Here is a 22,932-nt window from a genome sequence, read left to right on the forward strand (position 1 = left end):
GTGGGACGGCACTCTTGAGTGCGGCAGCACTGCAAGTAGGGCCAGCTTACCACACGGTTCAGGAGGCCCTGGGTATCGAACCCTGGACCCTTGATATGGTAGGCAGACGCTTTATCAGTTGAGCCATGTCCACTTCCCCTATAGACTTTTGATCCAACTGCAGTTATAGGTTAACTTTAAACTTACAACAAAGGTTTCCCTAACCCCATAACTAGTCTTTCACATAAGCAAATACCTCTTAGGTACCATTAATTGAAGTAGATTTTTAATGCAAGTTCTTCCAAATGAGTCTTGGAGGGAAAAAAGTATACTTTGTTTTCTAGAATGTGCACACTTTATATAAAGCTTATGTTCTTTTTTAAACACAAGTACACAAAATATACAACTAAAATCAGTTAAGTTCCTGCCAAGGAATCCTAAATGGTTAGATGATAAATGTTATATACAATAATATACTAGATAAGGCAAACCAAGACAATCACTCTGTCAAAATATCCATGTCAGCAGATAGTCTAGAAAAAAATATTTTTTTCATTATTATGTCCAAATCAGGCCAAATGTAACACATCAAAAATTCTAACACATGCAAAGAAAGTTGAAATTAATGGAATTCCAGTCTCTAAATATACATAAACATTTGTCTTCTAAAAATATTTACCATTTTAAAGTCATGGAATAAAAAAGGAGTAAAAAGTTCACAAGTGATGCATGAACTCCATAGGTAAACCATTCTTCTTTACAAAATAGCCTATTTGTCTTAGATAAATACAAAGTAAATATGTCTCTTTTTAAAAGTTATTATTCTCTTCTATAAGAAGGATAAAGTCCTGCTTGATAAAAACCCTCTAAGATGTTCCCACTTATCAATTTTTCTCAGAATTAATTTACATTTTAAGAATTCATTACATTTTCCTTTTCCCTCCTATGAAATTATTTTATTATAATAAGTGTTGAGGTCTCAAAAGTATTTTATATATTTGTCACTCTTCATTTAAGTCATTATATAACTCAATAACATAAGCTGTTGATTATAGATATACTCAATATCACATAATTATTCTTTCATTCAGTGAGTATTTACATGACTTCTATGTGCTAAGAGTTTGATAGGTACTGACATTACAGTAGTAAATAAGACAAAAGTCCCTGCCTGAATTCAAGAAACCTGAATTCTAGTGAAAGAGATCAGATAACTCAAACAAATAATTCAGTCAGAAATAAATGTTAAGGTTAAATAAAAGACAATGTTATTCATAGAGTCAGAATCTAGAATATAAGTTACTGAGAGGGTAAAGGGTAGGGGATGGGGAATTAATGCTTAAATTGTACAGAGTTTCTATTTGGGTTGATTGTAAAGTTTTGTAATGGATGGTGGTGATGGTAGCAAAACAATGTGAATATAATGAACAGTGATTTATATATTTGATTGTAGTTAAAAGGTGAAATTTTAGATTGAATATAGTTACTAGAATAAAATTTTTTAAAAAACACACACGTAGCACAGGACTGTACAACATAATGACACTATTGTAAATGATGGACTATAGTTAATATTACAATTACAAAAATGTTCTTTCATGAATTGTAACAAATGTACCACACTAATGAAAGCTGTTAACAGGGCACTTTATGGAAACTCAGTATTTTTGCATGATTTTTCTGTAAACCCTCCACAACAACAATTTTACGGCAATGGTATAAGAGAGTGACTAGGATGATTACTGTTCTGTAAGGAGACTTAAGAGCTGAGAAGTACAGAAAGATGAGGCAGCAGCTCAAAAAAAACTAGAGCTAGAGCTTTTCAAAGAAAAGGAACTACAAGTAAAAAACCCCTAAGATAGATATGAGCATGGCATGTTTGAGGAAAAGAAATAAGGCAATATCAGTTGAACCATAGAAGACAAGGAATGGAGTGGTAGGACTTTGCAGGCCACAGATTTTAATTCATTGCAATGGGAAGCCAGTAGAGGATTATATATAGAAAAATGACATGACTTATCACATGAGAAGATCACTCTCGCTACCTATGTGAAGAATGACATGCTAAGGAGGAATGAGAAGTAGCAGTTAACAGAAAATAATCACCTTTCTTTATGGTATTGCTTGTTTTCTCTCTTCCTTTCTGATCCCAATTTCATCACCCAAATGCTGGCTCTCACATCCTTTTATTACAGGGACTACTTAGAAAAAATCCAAACTGGTCTCCCCTGCTCCTACAGCTAGACTAGTTTTATTATTATTATTATTATTTGCTTTTTTGTTGTTTTAGGGTTTTTTTTCTGTTTGCTTTAAAAAGAAACAAAACTGATCAAGCCAATCTCTTTCTTTCAAAATCTCAGTAACTCATACTACCTACAAAACAAAATCCAAATTCTATGACATTCAATAATCTTCCACAATCTAGTCCCAAACTACCTTTCCAACCTCATCTCCCACTACTAATCTGATAAACTCTGCTGTTTCACTCAATATGAAGTCTACTCACTCTTTACTGAACACAGTTTATTATGGCAACTTCCTGCTTCCATGGATCTACCCACCCGTCTTTTTTTTCTTATATTCAAATTCTATCTCTTCTTCATGCCTTAGTAGGTATTTTATTCTTCTTAGACATTCTGAGCAGTGGCTTTTTGACTATGAACCATAGTATTTTATATTATGACCCAGTATATACAAGTTCCATAATTCTTCACTTAAGTTTACTTCATGAAATGTCCTCTGATATTTTCTATTTTATTCTATTTCTTTTTCAAAATGATTCTCTAAAATTATCGTATAACCACTAATGGGTTTCAGACTTCTGTTTGAAAAAACACTATTAGTGGACTTTTATAGGACACTCACTGTTCACTCACCTAAATCATAGTAATGAAAGATAAAATTTCCAAACTATAATGACCTTAAGTTTAAGGATAAGATATGATCAGTATCTGTTTTTATCCACCACGGTGCCAAACATTGTATTTACTAATCATTGCTGAAGAGCAATGATTCTGCATTAAAATAGTGATCTTATTCTTGATCAGATAGGATCACAATTAGTAGTTTTGTGTTCCCATCCGTCTTATTTCAAATTGTAGAGACAACAGTCAAAATGGCCAAATTTCAGTGCCAACTTTGACCCACACTTGCATAATGGGAGCACAAATGCTAAAATTTTCATCATATATCCCCTCTGATATATGAGAAAGTCCCTAGATGGAGGATACCTACTACCATTCAGTGGACAACCTTCTCTTTTATCACAAATATTCAGGCAATTTTGGTCTGCCTAGAAAAGTCTTAGTCTAATATCCTCATTTGGCCCTTCCAGCTTGCCAAAGCTGTAATTAGGGTAAGCCTTTTGTTTCAAATGAATGACAGCTATTAAGGTTGAATGACCTGTCCTGCAGTAAGTACTAAAGTTCCTGACCTTAAAGTACTGTTAAAGTTGTTGACTCTTTCCAAAACATCATCAGTAATTTGAAATCAGAAAATGAAAAGGCAATGAAGTGATCTAAAATCTGTACTGAATGGTTTGTTCTATGGCAAAAGACCCAAATTATAAAATAAGCCAATACATGATTTACACAAGTTCCTGAAGAATGCAGAACATCGAAAGATATTCAGCTTCCCCTCCAACTCCTGTGCCTGTTATGACCTGTTGTGGGTTCAGGGAGAGAGGGTTGAGGACACAGGTAACTAAATGCTCTGAACCATCTATATCAGGCTCAGTGTAGCCAACAGCGTTTTGGGCAGAAATATGCTTCCAGGACCTATTCAAGAAAGAATCTGAATTTCTGTATCAATCCTCAAATTATGTAAAGTTCCTTAATGGGCTGTGGGCATGTTGGGGTAATTGTGGGGGAGAGCAAACTACTTCTGAGCCCAAATCTCCACCATTACGCTGCCCTCTAATATCTGGAAGTTAGTTTGAACCTCAACATTTGTTGGCTATAGTCTCCTCAAGGCCAAATTCTGGGCTTCAACAATCTTAAGACTTGGTTTAAAATAGCCATCAGGAATAACTCATTCATTCAATAACAATTTAAAATTACCTATTCTCATTCTCACTGCTTTTGCCCCCAATAAAAAACCCCACTAAATCAGAGCAACTTTATATCCAAGATTTTAGAACCAAGCTAGAAAGGAAAAAACAGTTTCTGATATGAATATATTGTATATATTGAACCGACAAAATTTCAAGAATATGAATTACTCTGAGAACTATCTTTTCAAATTGAAGACAAAATCAAACTACCCTCTTGAAAGTCAGTTACTTTCCTCAAATAGGCTTATATTCAAAAGCAGTTGAAAGGTAAAGCCAAAATTCTACTGTGTCGCCACAAAGTCACAAGTTGTAAGCTGTATGAAACAAAATAGTTCATACTGCTTAGCAAATATTTGTTGAATATTTAAATAAATCATAAATATTTAAATAAATCAAAGAATGAACAAACCACAAAGAGAAATTCAATGTCCTCCAATTTGTTTATTACCTATACTTCAGCAACCTAATACTTTAGCAAAAAAATATATAAGCCATGAGTCTATCACAGTGAACCTGTGTTCAGAGACAGAAATAAAGAAGGAACACCATAAACTAAAAACTCAAATGAACTTTTAAAATACTTACTTCCAGTTTAGATAATAGAAGCTTACTTTTAAAGTCATTTTTTTTGGATACAACAAATACATTCAGAACCACGATCACCATACATTTAAAAAACAAAATTACAACTACATATACACCATTAAATTATTTTCACAGGTAAAACTGAGGTTTGCATTTTAACGGAAGTTAAAACTGTACCTCATCACTTACCGATTCTTTTCCAGCTCATTGTGTGTAGACCTAAAAGAAGAAGAAAAAAAGAGCATTAGTTATGCTTTATTAAGGTTATAGAAAAGGGGATTTGTTTAGTTACTGCTATACCACACCCACTGAATTTAAGTAACAATGCAATATATAAACATACATCTATAATCTCACTCATCAAGAGGAAAGAGTCCACATTCACTAGGACTGTCTATTCAGATACAGTGCTTTCAGAGAGCAACTCTGAATACTCAAACTAGAGTTTCGTTGTTTTTGTAATAAAATACTACACTAGCATAGGCTCTCCTGCCTACTTCTTGCAGCTAACGTTTCATTCATATGTAGATATACCAGAAATTTTAATTCAAACATAATTCTATTTTTATTTAAACAGAAAAAAAACACAAAAACGTGTATTTCTATATTCTTCCCCATCTCCATCTACCCACCCCTAACAAAAAAAAAAAAGTTTTGGCTAGCATAGAAGCTGAAAACAGGCTTCCCTTACTGCTAAGGGATAAAAGCAAATTCGAGCTTTCCTGACTTTAGTGTGAAACATAAACAAGAAAAAGTTATACATGAAAGAATACAAGAATATAAGAAATACAAGAATAAAACAAACAAAAGCAGATATATTAATAAACTCAACAAACATTTTTTAAAAGACTGGAAAAACACACCTTAAAATATTAACAATGGTTTTCTTTTGATGACATTTTCTTTTTGCTTCTCTGCATTTGCTATAATATTTACCATTTATTGAACTAGAGTAGTGTCTGTCAGATATTGTGCAAAACACTTAATATTTACCATTTATTGAACTAGAGTAGTGTCTGTCAGATATTGTGCAAAACACAACACAAATTATCTCATTTTATCCCTAGATCATCCCTTGTTTTATAAACAAGAATTTTGAGAGAGGTTGAGATATATACTCCTTTCCCCATAGCATAAATGGCAGCCAAGACTTAAACCTAAATCTATCTTACTCTAAACTCCAAGCTCTTAACCATCTGGTAAGAGATAATATTGAATAGAGGTTAAGGGCACAAGCTCTGAGACAAGACTGCCTGGATTCAAATACCTTGGGAAAGTTCTTTAATTTCTCTGTGCTCAGTGTCCTTGTCTATAAAATAGAAAAAAAATAAAATAACAGTATTTGCCTACATGATTGCTATGAGGACTAAACAAGTTTACTTTGAACAGCAAACTAATAAAATGCCACATAAAGTTAGCTACTATTAGGATTATGTTTTATTAGTTCCCTTAAATGAACATGTATTACTTTTTTCAATAATTTAGCATTAACAATAAAAGGAATTGTATAAAGGAGAATTTAAGTTTCTCTCACTGAAAGTTAAGCTTTCATCTTTTTTTTTTTTTTTTAATATATCCTGGTTAGTGTCAAATGCCTTCAGAATATTACTTCATTGATTGCTTTAATCTGATTTATTATTCCAGTGGATATTTAATAATCAGATCTCCAAATCATAACAATAGGAGTTTTCTTTGCCAGTCTCATAATTTGTGGAAATTTTACCCACTGTCTTGGTTCAAGAGCCAAGAAGCTTCTCTGAGTTGCTGTCTCCTGTATACTAGTTACTTTATAAGCAATTTCATAAGGTCCAAGTAACATGGAATGATAAAAAGACTAATACTCATTTTAAAGAGATTTTCTTAATGAAAGGACTTCTCCCCTTCAAAGGAGGTAAAAAAAAGAGTGTTAGCATGTTTAAAGAGTTCAACCAAATTAATAGCAAGTACATGTATAATTCAGGTGGAAGAAATAATAAAAAAAAACAATTTCTAGTTTAACAAAGACTCAGAACTCAAAATGCAATAAATCAATTTAATTATAACCAAACCTCTATTACCAAATACATATTTATAAAAAGGTATGATTAAGTTACTTGTGTTTGAATAAATGTAAATCAGTAACTCAGAAGAGGGAAAAGGTATATTTTAAAGAGATTTAAGACAAAAAAATTTCCTAAACATTTGAATAGACTGAATGAGATATTCCCCTTTGGTAAGTACATTTTGGGTTAACTGTCCCTCTCTGTAAAGAAAACTAATTGACGGTTCAATGCGGATCAGCAGAATATCACTGTCTACATATAATAACATGACTTTAAATTGCTGTTTGACCTAATGTAAGGGGGAAATGGAAAGGAGAAATGAGTTTATATGGCTACGAGTTTCTAAAAAAGAGTCTGGAGGCTGTCAGAAGGATTGCCCTTAAGCACAACTGAGCAGAGTCTAAGAGACAGATAAAGTAGATACAACCTCAGGTATTCGTTCCTTTGAGGGCTAAAGAGACCCACGGGTTCTATGGTCATGGCAGATGGGGTTTACTGCCATGGCAGATGGCCCTTCTTTGGAGCCGGTGTTTCTGCGTGATGGAGCTGGACTCAGATGGGATCTCTTTGCACAAGACTTTCATGCTACTTTTCTGGAATTGTAGTTGGTGTTAGGATTTAAGATATATTTAGGGGATTTGAATCTCTGGACTGACAATATGATAGCCAGGCCCTGAGCCCCAACAGACTTCAGCTCCTACAATCTGATTTATTGGACTCACCTCACTCAGCTAAGATGGAGTTGAAGAAGGACAACTACCACACCATGGAGTCTAGAGGGCCTACAACTGAAAGCAAGAGGATTGCATCCAGTATCCATGTGGAATCTGAGCCTCCTCTTGACATAGAGGTGCAACGGACACAACCAATCCGAGGTCCACAGAGAAAAGGTGGCATTGGAGTGGGAAAAGTGGACATGGTGGCTGATGGGTATGGGGAATGGCAGGAAGAGATGAGAGGTGGAGGTGCCTTTGGGACTTAGAGTTGCCCTGGATGGTGCTTCAGGGGCAATCACCGGACACTGTAAATCCTCCCAGGGCCCACTGGATGGAATGGGGGAGAGTATGGGCCATGATGTAGACCACTGACCATGGGGTGCAGAGATGCCCACAGATGTACTTATCAGGTGCAATGGATGAGTTATGATGATGGGAGTGAGGGTTGCTGGGGGGGGAGTGGTGGGGTGGGGGTGGTAGGGTTGAATGGGACCTCATGTTTTTTTAATGTAATATTTTTACAAAATCAATAAAAAAAAAAAAAGAAAGAAAATTAAGAATAAGTAAAATGACAGAGACAATCCACATATGAAATAAAAGCTTAAGTAATAAATGGAAACATTTTATTTAGAGAAAACTATACTATCATAAACTTATTCCAAATAGTTTGGCAATCCCACTGATAGCCATAAATGCAAAAGATAAAATACCCAAAGATAACCCATTGATGAATTTCAATATTATATTGAGCCTATAATCAAAGCCAGCACCAAAAGAACATAATCTGATCTACTGCTGTGAACAAAATTAAAACAGCAGGTTCTTTCCACCTCTCTCCAACAGAGTTTTCTTTATTATATATCTTCTTTCTAAAAAATAAAATGATAGCTACAACTACAAACCTTTTTACCAAATCAGGAAATTCATGCCATACTTAGTTACACCACAAGCAACATTTAACGATTTCCAAATACCAAGAAACAAAAATGTACTAATCTTTACCATATGGACATGTGTTTTCAATTAAAAAATACATGCATAGTGTTTACTCCTATGTTGATGGCTTTTTTTTTTGCCTGACATCAAGTAACAAATACTGAGTACCTTCAATGTTGTTCAAGACCATCTTAGTTTTTAGAGAATCAAAGACAGTCTCTAGTTGGTAAATTAAGACCTATATAGGAATAATTATAATTCAAGGCAAACTAAATATATAAAGAAGGTACAAAATGTCAAGAGACTTCAAAGGAGGAAGAGTTTACTTCCAAATGGGGCTACCTGGGAAAACTTTAGAAAGTGATGATACTTGGCCTGGGGCTTAATGATGGGGACATTTACTACTGGTTGAGGCTAGACCTGCTAAGTAGAACACATTCCAAGTGGAAGGGATACCATAAATAAACAAGCAGAAATGTGACATAGAGAGCGAAATTGGGGAACAACAATGTATGGGTCTTGAAGACCCATGGTGTGAAAAGAAAAATGTTGTAGGTTTAAATATTAACTTTATCATTCACACTAGTTGTGAAACCTCTCAAATCCAGTTTCCTCAGTGGAATAAACAGGCCTCCCACATGCCTTGGCTGGATTACTGTGAGAATTAGAGAAAAATATCTAAAAGCACCTGGTTCATAATAAGTATTCAATAAATGTTAGCTACTGCTAGTATTTTTATTATTTTTAACAAGACTAAGAATAGACAACCCCCAAACAATGTTAAATTTACTACATGGGACAACAAATTACCATGTTTTCAAAAACACTTGGAATTAGCCTGGAAATAACAATAACAATGAAAAAAGAAACAGGAAGAAAATATAGGGGCTTGAAGTCACTTGATCATTCAGCCAGTTGTAAGGATAGTACAAAATTAAGGAGTGTGACAGAAAGAAAGATGCCCAATTACAGGTATAAAGAGAAAAAAATGATCCAAACATTCCTGGCAGTGATTTAGCATATCACACACTAGCATATTCAGAAACAACCCCTTTTCTTCTGAGTCTGTGTGCCCAAATCAGGCCCTTCCAATAATGTGCCACTGAAATATTCAATTATAATAATTTCCCTGTAATGCTGAATTTTCTAAATAATACATGTGATTAGTCTACTTTTCTTCTCCAAATAAACTGCACCTCTGAGAGCAAACACCAATGAATTTTATTCCTTTCAGACAACCTTAACAACTTCCAAGGACAGAAAGACATTTCTAACATTTCTATCAATGAATTTCAGGTAATATTTTTTTCATGAAAATATCACTTTAAGAGAGACATCCTAATGCATAACCTATTTGGATGGGAGTCAAGATCTCAACCAGATCTGCGACTTTTCACTGACTACAACACAGCTTTAATACATAAACTTTTAATTCTTTGGAGTGTAGTTTGGTGGCAGTCAGTGAAATGATGCAAAGAATTGAAATTACACAAAATAGCAGTCTGGCTCAAAAGTAACACCACCGAGGAAGGAAAATAAAAGCCCCCATTGCCAGAATTAATACTCTCATCAAGCAGAAGAAAAGACCTCTATCTTTGTTGAATTAATGAGCCAAATCCCAATTTTGTTGATATTTTCATTTCACTTAGTATTTTTTAAAAGGTTTATTTATTCATTCATTCATTCATTCTACCCTCAGATGGCTCCCTCATCTGTCTGCTTGTTGTTTTGCACTTACTATCAGCTTGCTGTGTCTGCTTGTCTTCTGTAGGAGGCACTGGGAACCGAATCTGGGACCTCCCATGTGGAAAGCAGGTACCCAATCACTTGAGCCACATCCACTTCCCACTCGTTGCGTGTCCTTTTTGTGTTCCCTTATTGTATCAACTTGCTGCATCAGCTCATTGTGTTGGCTCACTGTCTGCTTGGTTTTTTTTTGGAGTCACCAGGAACTGAACCCAGGACCTCCCATGTGGGAGGTGGGTGCCCAACTGCTTGAGTCACATCTGCTCCCTATTACTTAGTATTTTCTAATCCTAAAATGTCTAACTGAAGTTGCCCTCCACACAATGAAAACAATACAATTCTTTGAAGCTTTAGGATACCTAAAGCCTATACTTCATATACACATACTCAAAAGGCAAGGAAAAAAAAAGTTCAGTTAAAGTAGAGCAGAGGTCTCTTAAATAGATATATATACCCAAAGGGGGCTGAGAAAGAAAACCTACTGGAATAAGAGGAATAGTAAAATTTCTATTTCTATTCTTAGATTCTTCTGAAATTTGTTCCATATTTATAAAATATTACTACAGTTATACATGTATATAATTATAAATAAATATGCATATTGGGGATATAAAATCTTTTCTACTGCTTGTGGTATATCAATAAATTTTATAAACACTGAAATAGAGAAGAAAGTCATGCTAACTGCCAATGAAAGCAAATCTTTCAGAAAGGTACTTTTGGAAATGTGTTTCCATCAAAAACTACATTGCATTTTAAAACTTCAATATTGCAGACCTTTAGAAAAAAATGCCTCATAAAGAATGTATTACTCCTTCCTTAACAACAAAAACATAACCACAATAACTAAGCCAACAAAAAGCAGGTGTCTCAAAATGATGCGTAACTGTAACTATAATCAATACCTTTTTTCCTTAAAGCTTACATGTTGAACCAAATATATGCATGCGTAATATTTTCACTCATCTGCATATACCAAACTAATATACATACATGTATACATGTTCACCAAAAGACATATAAAAGAATGCTTACAATAGCACTATGCATACTAGCCAAAAAGTGGAAACAATGCAAACATCCATCAGTAGCAGAATGGATAAATAATTCATGAAATACTCATACAATGCAATACTATACAGCAATGCAAACTACAACTATTAAGCAATAACTTGGGATGAATCTTGATAATTTCAACACAATGCTGAAAGAAAAAAGTCATACAAAAAGTAAATATTGCATCTCCATTCATATAAAATGCAAAACTGGCAAAACTAATATATGTAAATTATGGAAAGTTGGATTAGTAGTTAACCTGGGTGGGGGTGGCAGTAATTGGAAAGAGTCAGGAGAGGGGCTTCTGGAATCTATAATATTCATTTTCCTCACCTTTGTGAAAATTCACTGAGATGTACTCGTAGGATTTGTATACTTTTCTGTATGCACATTTTACTTCAATAAATAGAAAAAAATGAAAAAATTTACATTTGAATGAATTCTGTAAAAATCAAAAACCATTTAAAATATAGCAAACACTCTAATTTAAGTCTCTGACAAACACTTTGTAAAGCATAATTTTCAATAAGTTTTAAAGTACTGAAAATATAAAGAGGGAAAGAGATGTGGCCCAACCAATCGGGCTCCCATCTACCATACAGGAGGTCCAGGGTTTGATGCCCAGGGCCTCCTGGTGAGGGCAAGCTGGCCCACGCGGTAAGCTGGCCCACACAGAGTGCTGGCCCACATGGGAATGTTGCCCCGTGCGGGAGTGCTACCCTGTGTGGAAAAGCTGCCCTGTGCAGGAGTGCTGGCTGACGCGGAGAGCTGGAGCAGCAAGATGATGCAACAAGAGACACAGAGGAAAGAAAATAAGACTATGTTGCAGAAAGGGGAGTTGAGGTGGTGCAAGAGAGTCATTGCCTCTCTTCCACTCTGGAAGGTCCCAGGATCAGTTCCCGGAGCCGTCTAATGAGAATATAAGCAGACACAGAAGCACACACAGCAAATGGACAGGGAGAGCAGACAATGGGGGGAATGGCAGGGGGGGAATAAATAAAATAAATCTTAAAAAAAAAAAGAAAATATAAAGAGTAAAGTTTTCTAATCACATTAGAATCAAATTAGAAATCAGTAACAATAAGATAACTAGAAAAATCTCAATATTTGGAAAATAAGCCACAAATCAAAGAGAAATTAGAAGATATCTTGAACTGAATAATGAAAACACATCAAAATTTGTTGGATGCAGCTAAAGCAGTTTTTACAGTAAAATTTTTAGCTTTAAATCCTTATGTTAGGGGTAAAATTTTAAAAAAAGGTTGAAAATCAATGACCTGAGATTCCACCTGAAAAGGCTAGAAAAAGGAGCAACTAAACCCTAAATAAAACAATAGTTTGATCTGTGGGCTCCTTTGCCCACCATAATGACAACCAGAAGAGTGCTACTGGCAATTTCTGGGGACAGGCCAGGGATGCTGCTAAACATCCTATGATGAACAAAAAAGAAGTATCTGGACCAAAATGCCAATAGTATCAAGGTCAAGAAACCATGGAGTAGTTTTCAGGAATAAAAATCAGTGAATGAAAGAGCAGGATTGAAAGAAATAGAAAAATGTGAAACAATAGAGAAAATCAGTAAAGATAAATCATAAAGACCAAATAGATAATAGATGAATAAAATTGTTTCTCCTTCCAAGACTGATGAAGGGAAGACACAAATTATCAATATCAGGAATAAAAGAATGCACATCATCACAGATCCTACACACAATAATGGGACGGAAGAATATTGTGAACTTCATGCCAATAAATTCAACAACTTAGATAAAATGAGCAAATTTCTTTATACAAATTTCCAAAAGTGACTCTAGGAGAAAAAGAAACCCCAAATAGCCTTACGTTTATTGAAAACAATGAACTCATAATAACCTTCCACACAGAAAACTCAAGGACCAAAAGTCTTGATTGGCAAATTTTACCAAACATGTCAGGAATAAATAATACCAGTCCTATAAAAATCTTTTGGAAAATTGAGGAGGGGATATTTCCCAACTTATTTTATGAGGCCAATAATATCCTGATACTAAAAACTAACAAAGAAATTACATGAAAAAAAATTACAGACTAATATCCCTCATGAACACAGACACAAAAGTAAGTAAAATATTAGTAGATTGAGCCAACAACATGTCAAAATAGAATACACCATAACCAACCAAGTTTTCCAGAAATGCAACACTGGTTTAAGATTTGAAAAAATCAATGTAATTTACCATATTTACAGAATAAAAAAGAAAAACCACAGTATAACTTTAATAGTTGCCCAAAAAACATTTGATAAAATTCAACATCCATTCATGACTAAAAAAAAAACCCTCAGCAAATTTAGAAAGGGAACTTTCTCGACCTGATAAATGATATCTATTTTTAAAAATCCTACTTTTATAGTCAATGATGAAAAACTGTACAGTTTCTCAAGATCAGAAGAAAGGCAAGGATGCTCACTCTCATCACTTCCATTCACCATTGTAGTAAGTATTGGCTAGTAATATAAAGCAAGAAAAAGAAATATAAAAAATGGAGAGAAAAAAGTAAAAATATCTTTATTCATAGACAACATTATTGTCTATTTAGAAACACCTAAGAAATATAAATTACTGTAACTAATAAGTAACTTTAATAGAATCACAATTTACAAGGTCGATATACCGTACATTTAAATGACATTTACAAAAGCATCAAAGAACATGAAATACTTAAGTATAAATTTAACAAAGTATGTGCACCACCCTACACTGAAAAACTAAAATATTGCTGACGGAAATTTTAAAAGACCTAAATAATTGAGTAAACTGAGTTCATATCCCATCATCTAAATTTTGGTACTACATCCTTATAGTGTCATGTAATTACTATGATTCTATTTAATTAAAATCACACATACTTTAAAATTGTATTTTATATATACAGCATTTTGTTTTATCAGTCAATGAATTAAATATGGTGTTTGTAATAAATTCTATAAAAATACTGGACTTTGAGCTTTTAAAAAACGATTCTATAGTATATTGAAATTCAATTATGTCTTTTTATTAAACTTTTAATTTTGAAAAAATTTCAAACTTACAGAGCACAGCTGCAAAAATAATACAAAACCCATACAGAGAACTCCAACACCCCCCCCACCCAGATACCAGAACTACCAACTTTTAACAGTTTGCTGTATTTGCTCTATTGTTCTATTGATCTCCCCATCCATCCATTTATCTATTTATATTCTAAACATTTAAGAGAGCAGTTTGTACACATGCTCCTTGAACACTTAATAATTCCTTGTACATTTTGTAAAAATAATGATATTCATGTATATAACGATCTTAAGTAGAGATATCAAGTTCAAAAAATTTAACATTGATATAAAGTTATAATCTATATTCCAAATTTTCCATATGTCCCAACAATGTCCTTTTAAATATTTTCAGGATCATGAAATCATGGACTGTATTAATTGTCACTGTCTCTTTAGTTCCTCCTTTTTTCTTTTTTATATTGTGGAAACATATATACAACATAAGCTTTATCATTTCAACCACTCCAAGCATACAATTCAGTGGATCTAATCACATTCACAATGTTGTGCTTTCCTCTCCACCATCCATTACTAGAATTTTCCCTAATGGGAAAAAGAGAAATCCTGCACTCCCTTTTCCCCCTCCCTCAGCCCCTAGTAATCTGTACTCTACTTATTATCGTTGAATTTTCATATTTTAGTTATTCCATGTAAGTGAAATCATACTGTATCTGTCTTTTTATGTCTGACTGATTTCAGTCAGCATCATGCCTTCGAGGTACACCCATGTTGTAGCATGTATCAGAACTTCATTACTTTATACAGCCGAATAATATTCCATGGCATGGATATATCACATTTTGTTTATCCATTCATCTGTTATAGATATTTGGGGCACTTTTACCTTTTGACTAGTGTGAATAATGTTCCTATGAACATTGTTGTACAAATACTTGTTCCAGTCCCTGCTTTCAATTCTTTTGGGTATATACACCAGAAGTGGGAATGCTGAGTCATATGGCAGTTCTCTGTTTTGCTTTTTGAGGTACCACCAAACTGTTTTCCACAGCAGCTGCACCATTCTACATTTCCAGCTGCACCATCCTACATTCCCATCAATAATGTACTAATGTTCTTATTTCTCCACATCCTTACCAGCTTGTTATTTTCCTTTAAAAAAAAATAATAGCCATTCTACTGGGTGTGAGGTGGTATCTCATTGTGATTTTGATTTTTATCTCCCTATTGACAAAGATGTTGAGCATCTCTTCATGTGCCTATTGGCCATTGTATATAACTTCCTTGGAGAAATGTCTATTCACATCCTTTGCTCATTTTTTAAATTGGGCTGCTGTCTTTTTGTTGTTTAATTATAGAAGTTCTTTATATATTCTGCATTTTAAACCTTTATCAGATATATGGTTTCCAAATATTTTTTTCCACTCTGCTGGTTGTCTTTTCACTTTCTTGTTAATGTTGTTAATGCACAAACATTTTAAATTTTGATGAAGTCCTATTTATTTTTCTTTTGTTGCTCATGTTTTTGATATAAAGTCTAAGGGTCCAACGCCTAATACAATATCCTGAAGACTTATGTTTTCTTCTAGTAGTTTTATAGTTTTGGTGCTTATATTTAGGTTGTGGATGCATTTTGAAGTTTGTTGTTGTTGTTCTTGTTTTGTATTATAATTTAAGGTGGGGATCCACTTTCATTCTTTTGCATGTGGATATCCAGTTTTCCCCGCACCTTTTGTTGAAGTTTGATCTTTTCCTATTGACTGGACCTGGCACCCTTCCCAAAAACCGATTGGTCACAGATGTGTGCATTTCTGCACTTTCAATTCTATTCCATCCATTGGTCTGTATGTCTGTCATTGTGCCAGTACCACACTGCTTTGATTACTATAGGTTTGTAATAAGTTTTGAAATTGGGTGTAGCTTTGTACTAAGTTTTGAAATAAGGAAGTGAGTTCTCTTTGTTCTTTTTCAGTATGTTTTTGGCTATTCAGAGTCCTGTGCTCTTCCATATGAATTTTATGATTAGCTTATTTCTGTAAAGAAGCTCTCGGAATTTTAATTGGGATCTGTATGTCACTTTGGGAAGTACTGACATCTTAACTATACTAAATCTTGCAATCCATGAGCATGGAATAGTTTTACATTTATTATGCTGTTCTTTAATTTCGTCCAGTGATAGCAGTTTTCAAAGTACAAGTCCTTTACATCCTTGGTTAAACTTATTCCTAGGTTTTATTCCTCTAGTTGCTACTGTAAACAGAATTGTTTTCTTGATTTCTTGTTCGGATTGTTCCATGATGGTCAAATACTTCTTTTTGAATTATGGTGCTCTTTCCTTTAAAAGGACAGCTGACTGAATAATATGCAGATATTAAAGTGGTAATATTAAGTATTTAATATTAAGTAAATATTATTTACTAAAAGTTTTAGTAAATTCAGGCCCTGAATTCTAAATTTTAAATTACTAACTTATGTACTTTGCTATTACCAACAAAGAGTACAGAAACTAATCCTAACAGTCTTGGTATTAATGACAACAAATTGTCCAGGGTTTTTATGAAGACTGAAGATCACTTTAGTTGTGTTATTCATATAGAAGACATGGCATCAAACAAGACTATGGTGATCAAAGTGAAAGACACAAAAATTTACATTTCTTTTTTTTCTCTCTCCATCTACTCTCTCTGTCCGTTCACTGTGTGTTCTGTGTCCGCTTGCATTCTCAGCAGCACGGGTAATCTGTGTCTCTTTGTTGAGTCATCTTGCTGTGTGACAGCTCTCCATGTATGCGGCGCCACTCCTGGGCAGGCTGTGCTTTTTTCACGTAGGGCGGTTCTCCTTACGGGGCACACTCCTTGCATGTGGGGCTCTTCTACGTGGCGGATACCCCCACGTGGCATAGCACTCCTTGTGTGCATCAGCACTGTGCATGGGCCAGCTCACCACATGGGTCAGGAGGCTCTGGCTTTGGACCCTAGACCTCCCATGGGGTAGGCAGACGCTCTATCAGTTAAGTCAAATCCGCTTCCTACATTTCTTTTAATACCAAGACAAACATACTACACTTTACCCTCTAGTAAAGTCCCTTTTATACTCAAAAAAAAAAGGTTCTTTACAGTTTCTCAAAAAGAATCCTAAATTGCCCGACTAATTAATCAAAATAAGAATAAAGGAAAATCAGTTATTTTATCAAAATATATGACTAAAGACTAAAATTATGCTCTTCCATAATTTAAAAATGTCCATTTCAAATGGCTTCAAAACTCCAGTCATTTGGTCTCCAAAACGTTTACACAGTTCCTCCAAAGACTCCCGAAAATATTACCAATGATAAACAAAGGCAAGGAAATAAATACTACTCTTCTATTCAACATCTTAAAACAAAATAAAAAAGAAAATCCATAACATATTCCCCAGAATGAACGCAGTAATGTTATTAACAAAATTAGCTACTGCACCAAATATTTTCTCTTATAAGGAAATTAGTTACCTAGAACATAAGGAATTTTGCTCTAATACCAAGTTACAGAATCCCTACATATACCTCAAGACATGTGGAAGTTAATCAACAGACAACTATGTATTCATGAATCTATAATAATGCTACAATAAGCTATTGTAGTCTCTTTTTTTCATAAATTCAAACAATTTACTTTGTACTTTGCATCTGATACAAATAAATACTACTGCTTATAATATTTTACTGACTTGTATTATTTACCAATTTTCTGTATGTATACCATATCTTTCCAATTACACCATTAAATTCCTTGATGTCAAGAAAGCATGAATAACAACAGTTCTGTATACAGAGTATAAGTTCAATAAATTTGGTTAGTAATTACCTTTAAGACACCAAGTTCAAGTGAAAATGGATGCAAATTTTACAAAAGATTAGGAAGAACACTGGTGGAAAGCATTAAAAGCAGCAGGTGCAGAGCACATTTCAGGCATTTGGCAGAGCAGAGAAGGAGAACACCAACACATAAATTTCAGGTTATAGTCACTGAGTATTCGTTTTCAAGTAAATTATTACTGAAGACTGTTTGCTGATCCCAGAATAACACATCCCAGAAATTTGTCTAATCAGTGAGTTTTATCTATAGAAGTTACTTGGTACCCCATGCCACAGTTACCTCATCAAAACAAGGAAAAAAATTCCACTTTACCTCACAAAATTTTTCTGAATTTCAGTTGAGATAATAATGTATGTTAAAGGACTCTGTATGCAAGTAACATAGTATATTAAGTGCAAGATATTACTATTATTATAGATTGATTCTACCCTTTAACCAAACAATTCTAATTCAAAATGCTTATCCTAAGAATCTAGGTGGACAAATGCACAAAAGTATCTGGTATAAAGATGTTCATAGTAGCCCTGTTTAGAATGAAAAAATCTGGAAATAATTTAAAAACTTTAACAGATATGCAATTATGAACTTGAAAAATATTCAGGATAAGTGAAAGCAAGACTGCAAAAAGTCTTCCCTTATCCATCTAACTTGATCAGGTCCTCTGTTATATTCCTCATGGGGTCCCCTATATTTCTTTCATTAAGCTCATCACAGTTTGAAATAGTATGTGTTTATGTGATAACATGTATCTCCTTCATTAGACTATAAACTCCATGAGGGAAGGGAAATACAGAATATATAAATACAAAACACACATGCATACAGAGAGGGGGGAAAAAGTCTGCCAGGACTTTAAAATATAGGAAATCGAAATGAAAAAATAAAAGCAATCTAACAAAAAAACATGCAAACTTAAATTATACCAATCCTATAAAATCAGATTAAAAATGAGATCTTAAAATACATTTTGTCAAATCATACCATCAAACCTATTTGGTTAGATGAATATCTGGAAAACTGTCTCCAATTAAGAAATGATAAAGAATCAAGCCATACCCAAATGCATGTTTCATTTATAAGGAGAGTTCTAGAAGAAAAAGCTTTCAAGCCAACATTCTGCCTGGTAAGAATGACAAATATACTATGTAAAATCCAGCTTGATATTAAAATCAACACCCAAGTGATTAGGCACATCACTTACCATCTCTAGGCCATATAAACTCTATTCATAAAATAAGAGCTATTATCTTACCTTCATAAAGCAGAGAATCAAACCAGATGAAAATGTGAATTCCCTTTCTATGATCTGTGATCTTCCACACTGTATAGTCAGTATTCTGGTAAGGTCTCTCATCAAATAGGAACAAAAACAGTTGTCATACCAACTTACATGGTATGATCATGAAGGTGTCCTTCTAGCAGTACTTCCACAGAGGAATACATCCTGAAGAAACCCAGTGACAGCAAACTTAGGGCTTTAATGAAGCATTTAATAGAAAGTCCGAATTTGTTTAGTGTGAGGCATACAAATAATTCATGAGGATTTTCACTAATCTCAGTTTTTGTGGAAAGAGAATAACAGAACACATCATGCAGGAGTGTTAATCATACAACATGTGGAAAATATACAGAATAACAATATTAACACATCATTAAGAGTTTAACTGTCTCTAATTTTCATTTTTATCCTTAAACTTTGGGAATTTTCTATTGAACAAAGACCTAGAAATTATTTTTTAATGCACAAATTTTGAAAAACATAGAAAAGTAGAAAGAAAATGTCAAAAAATAAAAATAAACTTTCATTCCATTCTTCTATGAATAAAAAAGTACATTTAAGAATTAAAAAATAAAAATAAAACAAATCTCAAAGTACTTTCACTGAAAAAATTCTTCTCTAACTATTCTCCTTTCTACTCCCCCAAAACCAGAAATCCATGAAGAATACAGCCAAAAAGAACAGAAAGCTGAAAATATCACAATTAAAATAATCATTCCCTCTAAAATAAGACTAAAACAATTGCCTTTTCTGTAGCTTAAGAAAGATTAAATTAAAGCATTATAAGAAACAAGAAAGTTGTTCTGTTTTTTAATGGCCTCAATGTTAGGTGGAATTGAAACATTGCTGGGTTTTTTTCATTTAGGCAAGGGAGTAAAGAGTTTATTAAGAAACAAGAAAATGAGAAAAGTATATGGTCTGAGGCATGGACCACAGGTGTACTGTAGGGTGAGCTGTACCTGCTGCTGTTTTGAGATTCTTTAATATTCAAAGGCTACTAAGGTGAAGAAAGTAATCAACTTGAAATTCAAGCATAAACTGGTTATTTACTACTTTTCAGGTCACCTAAAAACAATGCAATTACTATGCATGTGTCATAGGCTCATGCCAAAATTTATTTCCAAAATTTGACAGACTTCTAGTTCTTTATATAGATAAGTTTTCAAATCATTTTAATTTCAAGATATAGGATGACAATAAGTGCTCTTCAAAATTAATTCTAGCATTCCGCAGTCTACTGTAATATACTTGTTTAAAAGAATTGGCAGTTCGGAGATTTTTATTCTTCTACTACTTCATACTGTTTTCCTTTCCAAATGTATTATCACTAACATCCCTTAGAAGAGAAAGTAATCAAAGGGTTTGCCAAAGTAGGAGTTGCATATTCTCCCATTATTTCTCCTTCCAGAGTCTAATATGGTACTCAGCCATAAAAGATTTAGGTAGATTTAGGACAATCTACCTGGAGTTTAAAAATCTTCCATTAGAAACACCTACTGTGTGTAGGGCAATGGAGTATTGGGGATAAAATGTAAAATGTTTAAACAAAAGAGACTCAATCACTTCCCTTATACAGTTTATATTCCAATGAATGAGACACTATCAAAAAATTAACTAAATGTATTTCTACAAATGGTGATAAACATGAAGGACAAGAAGGGGTGCCATGCAGGTGAAGACCTGACCTATTTTGGTAAATGAAGCAAGGCTTCCCTGAGGAAGTTATAATTGAGCTGAAGGAAAATGGTGTTAGAGACAGATAACCTGGCAAAGGGGGAGGAAAAATGATTCCTGGCAGAGAACAGAATGTTTACAAAGATTGTGAGGTAGAAGGAAACATGGTATGTTGAAGGAACTGAAAAGCCAGCCAATATCATTCATCAGAATTGCATCCAGGATAAGAATTGTTACAGGGAAGCGGACTTGGCCCAGTGGTTAGGGCATCCGTCTACCACATGGGAGGTCCGCGGTTCAAACCCTGGGCCTCCTTGACCCGTGTGGAGCTGGCCCATGCGCAGTGCTGATGTGTGCAAAGAGTGCCATGCCACGCAGGGCGCAGGGGAGCCCCATGCACAAGGAGTGCGCCCGTAAGGAGAGCTGCCCAGTGCAAAAGAAAGTGCAGCCTGCCTAAGAATGGCGCCGCCCACACGAAGCACTGACACAAGATGATGCAACAAAAAGAAACACAGATTCCCATGCCACTGACAACAACAGAAGCGGATAAAGAAGACAACGCAGCAAACAGACACAGAGAACAGACAACCGGGGCGGGGGTGGGAGGCGAGGGGAGATAATAAATAAATAAATCTTTTAAAAAAAAAAGAATTGTTACAGGAATACTACTTAGGAGGTTACTACAGTTGTGTAGGTGAGAGATGATGGTAGTTTAGACTAGGAGGGTAGCAATGAAGAAAGAGAAAAGAAAGCAGATTCAAGAGATATTTAGGAGGAAATCAGCATAACACTGAAGCATGGCTCATTTACTAGAGTTTTAAAGATGACAGATCTTTTCTGCTGTGAGAGAAGCTAAGTATCTGAGATGTTCCTCTATGAGCCAGATGGCTATTGCAGCCACATTCTCTAACAGCAGCAACATCTTAATATAGGTGATTTTAGGAAATGTGCCAGATAGCTGCAGCCAAGACTATAGTAAAATTGATTATATATTATAATTATAATTATATATTATAGGTCCCGCCTCCCAATAGTTAGAAGGATCTCAAATGATAAGATTACTAGGATTTGCAAGGTACATACTTGCAAGATCACATTAAGTCATTTATTTTCTCTCCTTTGTACTTCTGTGAAAATAAGATTTCAAGACTTAGGGGAAGAGGAAATAGCAATTCATAATATTATGAGTTAACTCAGAGTAAATTTACAAAATAATTTTATATCAGGAATATCATAACATACCTGAAAATATCAGGGAGAAAAACAACCAACATTATATCTTAATAATGCTACAATATCAGGGAAATAAATGCCATTTTAAGACATAGAAGATATCAATGTTCAAGATGCATAGAAGGAACAGCAACTTCCACAAAGGTAGCTTTTTGGTCAGGAAAATGTTAAGACATATACACAAAATACTCATCAACTCTATTCCTTTCCTTGTTTCATACGACTAATAGAAATTTCTAGAAACCTTTCTGCCTCAAGTAACTGATACAATAAAATTTCTATTAAGTCAAATTAACTTAAAGTTAACATGAAGCCTACAGTCACCCCTTACAAATGGACAAACAACACTATTTCCCACATATCCCAGTTTTAGAATTCAATCTTCCACCCCCTTACTTCCAAAAACCAGAAATTTTAAATAAATGGCAAAGAGGAAATAATTTCTAGTGTTTCACTTTAACATACCAGTTCCTTCCACAGGCCCTAGCCAGTACCTCAAACATGTGTAGACCTTGAGATAATATATTCTAAAATCTATTTCCTTCTCTTCCTCTCTTATTCTTTCTTTCTTGCTATTTATAGTCCCATAATGTTAGGTGATCCAATGTACATATAGATATTTTTCCTTGTGTACTGTCAGAGCAACACAGCATGCTCGCAGTTTTACAAATTTTCTGAAATACACAATATAGTCCCACACATAATGATAGCATCCAAAAAGCATGAACAATAGCAGGAAAAGGAAAT

At 34.2% G+C, this 22,932-nt stretch overlaps 1 protein-coding gene across 3 annotated transcripts in view; it reads right to left on the reverse strand.

Moving 5' to 3' along the window:
- MXI1 (MAX interactor 1, dimerization protein) overlaps nucleotides 1-22,932 on the reverse strand; it is a 103,838-nt gene that overhangs the window by 61,488 nt on the left and 19,418 nt on the right. For all 3 annotated transcript variants that reach the window (XM_004473248.5, XM_058298445.2, XM_058298444.2), the window contains exon 3: nucleotides 4,805-4,834. In XM_004473248.5, coding sequence (XP_004473305.1) covers nucleotides 4,805-4,834 — 30 coding nt within the window. The remainder of the gene's footprint in view (nucleotides 1-4,804; nucleotides 4,835-22,932) is intronic.

This window comes from Dasypus novemcinctus, chromosome 6, assembly GCF_030445035.2.
Source record: "Dasypus novemcinctus isolate mDasNov1 chromosome 6, mDasNov1.1.hap2, whole genome shotgun sequence".
Classification (NCBI taxonomy): domain Eukaryota; kingdom Metazoa; phylum Chordata; class Mammalia; order Cingulata; family Dasypodidae; genus Dasypus; species Dasypus novemcinctus.